We start from the raw sequence: 10,897 nt of genomic DNA on the forward strand, positions 1-10,897 counted from the left end.
CTTCACAAACAGTACCATGCAAAACTCTTGAGCTCAACCCCTCGTTTATTTGTTTAAGTAAGTATACATGAAAATACAGTATATAAGGCAAAAACAGTTTGTACAATTCCATTGAACGTGAAAGTCAATATTTGGTAAAACCAACTTTATTCAGTATCGATCAGTCCAAGAGACCTGTTGCAGCTGATTTTTAGTCCATATGTCAGCATTTTCTCCTTGTTTCCCTTCCTTAAGAATGGCTTTTTGACAGCCTCCCCCCACACCCCACCCCACTGAGACCATTTCTGATGAGACTTCAGTGAACAGCAGATGGATCAGCTGAAGCAGAGAAAAACTTCTGAAATCAGATCCATTGTTAAATATCACTTTTAAATGAAAAGAAAGTCTGGCTCCTAGGAAGCAAAACATAAAGAAAGGAGGGGTGACTCTTCACTTTTGCACAGTAGTGTTTAATTAATCAATTTTCCTCCACTGCCTAAGCTAACTTCTTTCATAGTGTATATTTCAGCTGGTGTTATAAAGAATGTAACAACACTCAGTGAGACATGACGGCGGGAGCAATCACAGCACCAGGACTCTGATAGAGAAACATCTAAATGGAATTAATGCATCATTTATTCCATCGCTTGTAGTTTTGTGCTGTGAAAACGACGTCTGTGCCAAAGGGTTAGCAGTTTTCCACTGTGTAAACAGGCTCGACGGTAAGACTGCAGCCACCCAAGTTTTAATTCTCTCTGACAAGGAGCAGCCAAGGGTCGCATTATGTATTCAGTGATGCACACGCTCTATCGGGGGTTGCGCTGACCCATTTGTCCACTAGGTGTTACCCTAGGAAAGTCTTCGCAGGAGCCCGTAACACGAGGACTGATCTAAACAAATCACTGATTTCTTTCAAACATCTCCACCCTCGCTGTGGTGTCATTACAACGTGAGCTCTGGCTTTCCACAGCACAAACACCACATCATTGACTCACGGTAATAATAAGAGCTTTTCTCTTTGATGTGGGCGTCACAGTAATTGCAATGTGACTGTGACCTTGAGATGATTTTTATTTCCCTTAAAAAAATAAATAAAACCAAACTCTTTTCGTCACTACAAACTCTTTTTCAAATCTTCAAGGACTTCTTCTCTTGTTTCCCCGTGTCGTGACTCAGAGCTTCCATCTCTCAGAGTGTTTACTTTAAAAAGGTCACTGAACACCCTCATCTGGAGCGTTCTGTCTTCACACAGCAATTCAGTAGACTCTTTCTTCTATTCCTATAGCTTTTCAAGTGGTTTTGATATGTTTCCAACTGAGAACACACTTGGCAACAATATGCACTTTTAATACATACGCCAGTCAAAAAAATAGCTCAAAACCATCTAGTCACAGTGGAGGAATGTGAGCACTACAGCATACACGTATCAGCAGGGAATCCCCTCCCCCCTGCCAAATGTTATAATGGCACTTTAAAAATATTCTTTCTCTGGCTCCTCACAATAATAATCAGACACTGTATATCCTACAGGATTATGAACTATGTAATCTATTTTAGTTTAACAAAAACAATGCAAGCATCTTTCTTCAGTGCACATGAAACCAAAAAACAGTAATCTGTACTGTTGCATATCGTCGTTTCCCTGATTTGTGGTAGGTTAAGTCTCCACAGGATTACAAATCTACATGTTTTGTTCCTAAAAAAAGAACAGCATCATAACATTACAACCGCACATCACAGGGCTGCGATAGAAGTACTTTAATCCCTTTATGTCTGTGTTGCCAGCTAGAATATTTAGTCTCACTGGACCTCACAGTTTGGTCTGGTGATGTGACTGAGAATATGGATTTATGCTCTCCAACAAAGAAAAAAAAGAAAACTTTATTTTTGCAGGCTAACTCTGACATTAATCTAGTCTCTAACCACTTTTACTCATGTATAGGCATATAAACTGATGCAGTTAGTTCTTCTAAAGCACTTCGGTACCCTAAGTAATACACACTGAGAACTTATAACAAAAGGTAATTAAATGAATAGTTGGACCTTTTGTGAAATGCCCTTTTCCCCCTAGTATCTCTAATTTTGTGCTAAGCTAAGCTAACAGATTGCTGGCTATAGCTACATATTTACTGTATAGACAAGAGTGTGTCACCATAGACTGTATATGAAAGATGGATGTAGCTTTTGCGTTGGAGGAGTGTCTTTAGGAGTGCCTTATTTTTGTTTCTAAGAAAAATGAGAGCCACATATGAGGATATTCCTTTAAAATTTCGATCGAACAGTAGCAGTATAATGTCCTCGTAAGTGGATATCAGGCCCTTGTAGAGCAAAATGTAGTATTTTGGTCTAAATAACCCAAAATGTGATGTCCACATATGTGGATGCCAGGGTTAAAAATGCTTTTTAACAGCCAGCAAGAAAGCCTGTGATTTCAAAAGAAATCCGGTTTCATAAAAGTCTATGGGAAAGCAGCTGCTGAGCCCTCAGTGAACACTTATCTGATGAGTTTTTAGGCTCTACTTTTCAATCTATGATGATACTAAATAACGTTGTTTGTGTAAATTTTAGTCCCCATTTGTATGAAAAATAAACGCTTTAATGTGAGCCTACTTTGTGACTGACAGGTTTCTACTGTATGAGCTTGCAGTGTCCCTCAGCTTTATATTCAGATCTGCCTGCAACTGTGAGATTTGGTTTAAAGGAGCTAACATGACAATGTCCACCTTCTTTGTACAGTCTACGGGTGACAGCCAGCGTACAGCAGAAAGGATTTATGTTTTAAGGAGAAAAAAAAGCCTGCATATAGAGAGACACTTTCCTCATACACTACCAACCGCTTCCTTCTGTGGACTGATGGCTCTGTGAATCAGGTGAAGCCTATAAGCTCGCTGCTGCTCAGGCAGAGTGACTGCCGGGTGATTGGTGGACTGCGATTGGAACTGTTCCTCACACGTAGTGTTCACGGTGGTTGATGTACACCTGGTCTGTCCCACTCTGATGACACACCCACTCCAGACGGGAGCGCTGATGGGTGGGGCTTTGGGCTCCCCGCCTTGCTGTGGGTGGGTGCTGCCTCTCCGTGACCGCGTGCCTGTGCTCTGCCCTGCGAGTCTGTATATTAAAAGCAAAAAAACCCAAATCATCACCTAAATCATCTTCTATCATCGTCACCCTTTAGGCCTCTATAATGTGTGAGACTCCAAAAAAGGACAGGGAAATAAAAAATTAAACTCTCCAACATATTAAATTAATAAAGCCAAAGAGCCTCCTGCTTAATATAAACAGATTATGACATGAGTTAGCTCGTTGTTACTGCTGCTTGTTGTGACTCAGTGCGCTTCATTCAGTGTTAATAATTGTGGTGTAGAGCTGTCATGATTCACATACGTGACTTTCAGCTGGTTGTAAAAAGAAAGTGGGGTTTTACCTGACACAGCCAGGCCACTTGTGATGCGTGGACTCCCAGAGGAACAGCCGGTGCTCTCTCAGAGTAGGGAGGAGGCGGCTTGTGTGTCGGAGGAAGGTCAATCCTTCAGAGGAAGAAAAAGGGGAAGAAGAAATGTCAATGGAGACAAATTTCAGAGTGGAAAAACACTGTACTCGCAAAGAAACAGAATAAAACGATCAGCGATAGATAAAATCGGTACAAAATCAATTTACTGGATCAAATTTGAAGGGCAGCCACTATAACGAGTTCCTTCTGAGGCATATTGATGTTGTTTATGGTATCCTGCGATAAACTTTGAGATGGATTCACAACAGAAGAGGCAGCAAAATCAACTTGATGTGCAGAGCTTTAAAGATGTGAGAATTTTTTTAGGCGGAGACGATGAAAAACAGACGCTCTGTGGAAAACATCGGAGCCTACAGAGGCCCTGAGGTGCAAAACACAACAACACAAAGGCATAAGATTTCAGAAAACATGGCAGAAAACAACAACAACAACAAAAACAAACAAACAAAAATCACAAAATGATGATGCACTTTTTCGCCTTTTGCTGTGGTTGTGTTTGTCTTGTGTGTTTCGTCAAATAGTTTTTATTATTTGCACCTGAGGGCCACCGTACAGATACTGCATGTCTGAAACTTGATGAAATTTTGCCTCTCTTTTTATTTTTAAATGCATCTTGCAAGTCCTGCAGTTTAATAGTCCTAGACAGGGTATTCCTCGAAGCCCTGGAATCCATTATTACAGATGATTAAATGAAGATGGCTCAGTGTACATGACAGCAGGTGTATGAAAGTGACGGACTTCCACGCGGACGAGTAAATTAGAACATTTTCTGACAGCTGTTCCTCTAAACCCCTGCAAGACGCTGAAGTCAGACTCGCTCCCTCGCTGGCTGAAATCCCCCTGCCTGCTAAACTGAAGCCTAAGAACAAACCTCAGCCATTCACAACACAGCGTCATGACAGGCATCGATTTTCTAACACTGTGTGTCACTTAATGCCGAGTCTCTCTTTCATATTTGGGATTCGAAGTGACCGATTACAGTCAGAGCTTCTCATTGACCCGCCGTCTTACTCTCACGTCTGCGTGTGATGAAGGAGGTGATGAAGCCTCCTCCTCCCCCTACCCACGCCTTGTTCCACTGGGACTTCCAGCCACGGTCACACTTAAGATGCTAAGTTTGTCGTGGCATTGACCAGCCTGACACACGGGCTACATACATTGAACCTGCACCCAGAGGCTGATGGGTTGTTCGTTATTCAAGCCGCACCTTTGAGGCGCAGTTGGGAGCATGTACACTAGATTTCTTCTGACGACGCAGTCGCTGAAATTAGGATGTAAATGTTTACATGGGAGAATAAAATTGGATTGAGGGAACAAATGACTGAGTGTTCTTATTTAGGACGATGACAGAACACATACTTGTGTCCTGGTAATTAAGATAAGATAAGATAAAACTTCATTAATCCCTCGGGTGGGTTCCTCTGGGAAATTCGGTTTCCAAAAGCACAGCACCGACAGAAGTTACAGAACGTGAGCAGAATATTATATATATACACATCTATAAATACAGAGACATATATAAATAAAATATACGAAAGGGATAAATAGAATAAATAGGAATAAGAATACAAGGGAATTGCAAATTTCAAGTATTGAAGTCTATTGCACCGTTGACTATTAACAAAACGTATTGCACAGTGAAGTGAAGAGGCACTACAGCTTAGTTGTTCCCCCCTCCTTTGTCCTCCTGTTTCCCCTCCCTCTCCCCTCCAGAGAGGAGTTAAACAGTTTGATGGCGTGTGGGACAAAGGAGGTTTTTAAGTCTGTTGGTTCTTGTCTTTGGGAGAAGCAACCTGTCACTGAACAGACTCCTCTGGTTGTTTATGGCCGTGTGCAGAGGATGCCCAGCATTGTCCATAATGTCCAGCAGTTTTTTTAGTGTCCTTTTCTCTGCCACTGTCACCAGAGTGTCCAGCTTCATGCCGACCACAGAGCTAGCTTTCCTGATCAGTTTTTCCAGCCTGGATGAGTCCTTCTTTGCTGTGCTGCTCCCCCAGCACACCACAGCATAGAAAAGTACTCCAGCAACCACTGACTGGTAAAATATCCTCAGGAGCTTCCTGCAGATGTTAAAAGACCTCAGCCTCCTGAGGAAGTACAGTCGGCTTTGGGCTTTTTTATACAGGTGCTCTGTGTTGCATGACCAGTCCAGTTTGTTGTCCACCCACAGCCCGAGGTACTTGTTGACCACCTCCACCTCCTCCCCCTCTATCTGAACCGGCAGTGGACCTTCTCTGGACCTCCCGAAGTCCACAACCAGTTCCTTGGTCTTTGAGGTGTTGAGTTGCAGGTGGTTTGTGTGACTCCATGTGACGAAGTTCCTCACCAGACTTCTGTACTCCTCTTCCTGATCATCCCAGATACACCCCATGATGGCTGTGTCATCTGCAAACTTCTGAATGTGGCATAATTCAGAGTTGTAGCAGAAGTCAGAGGTGTACAGGGTGAAGAGAAGAGGGGACAGCACAGTTCCCTGTGGTGCTCCTGTGCTGCTGACCACAGTGTCAAACGTGATGTCCTTCAGCCTGACGTACTGTGGTCTGTCAGTGAGGTAGTCAGAGATTCAAGCGACCAGGCAGGGGTCCACCTCCATCCTGTTCAGTTTTTCATGGAGCATACAGAGCCGGATGGTATTAAAGGCACTGGAAAAGTCAAGAAACAGGATCCTGACCGCGCCTTTTCCCTTGTCCAGGTGTGAGTGGGCTCTATGTAGGAGGTACAGGATGGCATCCTCCACTCCGACATCTGCCTTGTATGTGAACTGTAGTGGGTCCTGGGATGTTGTACCTGTGGTCGGAGGAGGTTGAGGAAGAGCCGCTCTAGAGTCTTCATAAGATGTGACGTCAGTGCCACCGGTCGGAAGTCATTCAGCTCATTGGGCCGGTTCCTTTTGGGGCCCGGGTCGATGCAGGATGTCTTCCATAGGACGGGCACTCTCCCCAGTCACAGACTGAGATTGAAGACTTGTTGTAGCGGCTCTCCAAGTTCAGCAGCACACGCCTTTAGCATCCTCGGACACACCTTGTCTGGGCCTGCTGCCTTCCTGGGGCGAAGCTTCCTCAGTTGCCTCCTGACCTGATCCACTGTGACACTGGGAGATGATTGGAAGGAGGGGGGAGGATGTCCTGCTGTTGAGAGAGGGGTTGGAGAAGGGGGGTGTCATAGTGTCAGGAGGGGGGGGGGGGGGGGGGAGCGGAGGTAGGAGAGTGGGGGGTTGTGGGCTGGTCAAACCTGTTGAATTACTGCCACTTTTTCCGTGTGTCACTGACATATTTGCAGTGGCTATAAAACCACTAGTATTAAAGAGACTGCAGGACTGCGTTTAGCCCTTATAGCTGCCTAACTTGAGAAATACTTGGAGTGGAGTGTTCATGCTGAATCATACACTAACAGGGATGGATGAGAGGATCAGCCTGCATGCAACCTTGCAGATATGCTCCACAGGTACACGACAATGTTTCTTATATAAGGGGTATTAGGCTTGTGAGCACTGCTGGACACATTAAACATACCTTTTGAGATGCTACATGAACTTCAAAGTCAAAAATAGTGTTAATCAAAACCTCCCAGGCTTCATCTCTGTCTGCAAAAAACATGTATAAGATGCTGCTCAGATCTGTTTTCTTAGAGTATAAAAAACAAAGAAGGCACACACACAAAGATTTTAATGTTGGTCATGGGACTCTGGCAGAGGGTGACCCAGCTCCTCCTGTAAATAATTTAACCTCAGAGTTATTCTTCTTTGCTCTAACATTAACATGAGTGCTGGTGCACTGTACAAAATAGGACAAGGGCTTGCTGCCAAGACAGCAATTATCCGCCACCCCTCAACCTTGTCCCGCAGACTCCCTGCTCCAGGGCGCGCACCGCTGCAGCATTCTCCACAGCAGGAAGGAGCTACTCCCTGAACCCACCGGTGGGCTCCCATCACCTCACACTGTATCATGCAATTAATTAACCAGCTGAGCATGTTCTGCATGCGACATGAGTAATTCGGTCCACTTACACTTTGTCTGTGAAGGCCGGTGGTTGGGCTTTGCGAGCGGTGTGGATCACAATGATGAAGACCACGATGAGGAAGAGAGCGAGGACTGCGCCCATCACAGCTCCTGCCACGGTGATGGAGTTTGACCTCTCTGCTTGAGACTGGTCTGAGACAGAGAGGACAGAGAACAGTCCAGGATACCACCAACAACACAACGATGACAGACCACTAACATCCTGGCAGTGAATGAATCAAAGTGTACACACAGTCAGGCGTCGATTCAAAGATTCTCATTCATAGTCCCAATTTACAACATTTAACCCATAAAGACAATTAGAGTAGAGCAACAGCAGTTTAGACCTAGAGGTAAGGAGAGTAAACTAAGTTGTTCCAGTTTATTTTACTTATCTTATGGAGATAATATTCTGCCCACATTAAAGATCTGACTATAATTAGAAGCACTACTTCTCTACAGTATGAGAGTCCAAACTGCTGCTGTCACTTTGGTTGGTGCTACATTGGGTCAGCCAGAGGACTGCTCAGCTGTGATTGGTTGTCACATGCATCAACTCAATTATCAAACAGTTGTAGAAAAAGAAAAAGAGTCAGGAGAAAAATGTCACTGCTCAAAAAGGAAATCAAAACAAAACAAAACCCCTCCGACCTACACTTTGCAGGTCGGCACCCCTTTTTGTTTGTTTTTACTTCACTATATTTGATTGAGCTCTAAGTCACGCGCATGCAAAATGTTTGGAGAAGCCTACCTGATTAGCCTTTATTTAGCCACCCAGCAAATTCTTGTTTAAAACACTACCAGCCATCTCAACAGCTGTGAAGGTTGAAGTTGTCTTTGAAGTAAAGACTGAAATAACAACTTTTGATGCTTTCTGCCTTTTAAATATGGCTGTTTGCTGTTTGTCATTTCAGTAATTCAGATATGTTAGGTTTGGGCTGTTGGTGACAACTTACTCTGAAATCTGAGTCGGAAAGTTGAAATTTTGTGATTCCCAACTCTGCCTTGCAAATTTGTATTCATTATATGCTTATTTCTTTATTTATTCACTTCCAAACTGAAACAAGCATCCTTGAATTTTTAACATGGGTACCACTGTCATTTCTACATGCTGAATATTAAGCTAGTAGGCTAGTATGGGAACAGTTAAGCCCACCATAATGCATTATTGCACTTCTTACAACTTGTCTTGTTAAACAAATAAATTTCATAAATCTGTGACACACTCCTTTACTACTTTTAGATTTGCACACAATAACAAGCTCCCCAAAACTGAGCTTTTTATTGAGCCATTGCACAAACCACAGCTGTGCAATGATCTGATTTTACTTTGTAAAATCAAGTTAAAACTGAGGGTTTTAACCCTTTATTGTTCAGTCCAGACTGAAGTATGCTAAAGGACTACTTGGAGAAAGATTATGCATACTGGAAGCATGATCTTTGGTCAGTTGAAACATGAATAGAGCCCTTTGGCCACAGAGATAAGAGGAGGAGAAGGGTACAACTCAAAGATCGCCGTTCCCACAGTTAAACACGGTGGTGGGAGTATTACACTGTGGGGGACATGTCAGTGCGCCGGGAATTGGGAATCTCATCAAGGTGGAAAGATTTTGGAAAGATGTGGAAAGATTAAATAAACATGGATGTGTGACAATTTCAAAAGAAAACCTCAAGCAGTCAGCAGCAAAACTGGATCTGGCTAATTAGTTTGTCTTCTAACACAGTGGCCTAAAACATGTCACTCCTGGTGAAGAACTACCTCCAGAGGACCAAAATAAATGGTACTGATTGGCCTGCACAAAGCCCTGACTTAAATTGAAAATCTGTGGGGTGAACTGAAAACCAAGGTCCATGCCGTTAGACAATCAAATCTGGAGGAGGTTGAGAGATTCACCAAAGAAGAATGGGGTGGGAATGCTCAGGACCCATGCGTGTTAGTGGCATGTTGGAATTAGGTGTTTAGCAACACTTGGGAAATACTTTTTAGTTTAGTTTTCATAGGGAAACTAATAATGGTTTTCTCATCTGTATATTTCCCAGCAGCTACAAAGACAGTTTCTCTTTTCAAAAGAAAAAAGAAAATAACAAACACTACTGGCCATGAAAAAAAAGTGCTGATACTTTGCTCCCAGTAGCCTTTTACTGTGTCCGAGTCTGTACTGGACAGCCCTGTATTATTGGTATTCATGAAAGGGCTTTTGCAATTTAACTGAGGTATAAAAATGCCATTTAAAAACTCTGTTACTCACTAAAAATTCACTGTCAGGGTTAAAACACTGAATCCATCCGTTGCTTTACCTCAGTCTTGTGTGTGTGTAACAGTATTATCAAAGTGTTGAATTAGCTTTGTTAGAACATATGCTCCATGCTGTCCACAGAGGGGATTAAGGATTAATCGTGATTAGGATGCATTAAACTCGCAAAACAGCAAGCTTTGGCAAATCAGCAGTAATGTATAAAACCAAATGTAGGACACTAAAGGAACTGAAGGACAAAAGGTGACAGAGGAGGCATAAGCATAATGGTCAATTCCCCTTGATTTAGCTCTTGAGAGGGGAAGAAAAAAAAAATCAATGTGCTGAGATGAGAAATCTAAATAACAGTTCAATTATGATGCATATTGAACAAGCTGGGATTTCTGAGCTCACCCCCGAAAGTCACTTCTTCCGCCTCCTCCATTCCTGCCGTCCTCTAACGGTTAATAACCATTCGATTACCTTTGATGGCTGCTGAACTATGTCAAGAGCCTCTTGAGTTGATCAAAACGCCTTTAAAAATGTAGTTCATCAAGCCGGCTGCTTTAATGCCTTGTGACAGACATTTTCAGGGGACCTGCACAGGGTGGCTGCTTTAAAGCCACAACGCATGGAGCAGCTGTAGGAGTTCATTAACGGAGGTAGTGTTTCGTGCATGCTTCTAGCTAAGAAATATCGAGACAAATTGTACTCAGAAACAATCCTGCATGTTCCGCCCTGACATTTTCTCCTCATTGTTTTAAATACCATGTATTCTGGGGAGGGGTGGTGGGCCTCGGATTACTGGTGTTAGTGGTGGATCAACTGCCCCACACTGGGATCCGGCTTTTTACCGTCCCTTCTCGAGTCTCTCCCGCTTCAGCACTTCATCACACAAACAATGCTGCTGTGAATCCAGCAGAAGCACATGCTGATCGGTGAGGTCAGTTTCAGACGGACCCTTTCTGGCCAAAACAGAAGTAAGACAGAGCGAGTTGGCCAAACACCGCCCCCCTTCCCACCGATACTTAAGGCTCAGGGGTCACACTATTGCCTAGACAACAGACCCCCCTGGGAAGCAGATGCTGGTGTAATAACGATGGGGGGGGAGGTTAGAGCAGCATTTCAGTATTTTGAGTTTTTGTGATAGTTACAATGTGATGCCACCTCTG

General features: G+C 43.5%; 1 protein-coding gene across 1 annotated transcript in view; it reads right to left on the reverse strand.

Annotated features, from left to right (window-relative positions):
• Positions 1 to 27: 27 nt before the first annotated feature.
• The window catches only part of nectin3b (nectin cell adhesion molecule 3b), a 28,059-nt gene continuing 17,189 nt past the window's right edge, over positions 28 to 10,897 (reverse strand). The window contains exons 6-8 of the mRNA XM_026182421.2: positions 7,500 to 7,644; positions 3,407 to 3,509; positions 28 to 3,090 (exon numbers count right to left, since the gene is read on the reverse strand). Of these exons, the coding sequence (XP_026038206.1) occupies positions 2,926 to 3,090; positions 3,407 to 3,509; positions 7,500 to 7,644 (413 nt within the window). The 3' untranslated portion in view covers positions 28 to 2,925. The remainder of the gene's footprint in view (positions 3,091 to 3,406; positions 3,510 to 7,499; positions 7,645 to 10,897) is intronic.

The sequence above is a fragment of the Astatotilapia calliptera genome, chromosome 10 (genome assembly GCF_964374335.1).
Source record: "Astatotilapia calliptera chromosome 10, fAstCal68.1, whole genome shotgun sequence".
NCBI classification, from domain to species: Eukaryota; Metazoa; Chordata; class Actinopteri; order Cichliformes; family Cichlidae; genus Astatotilapia; species Astatotilapia calliptera.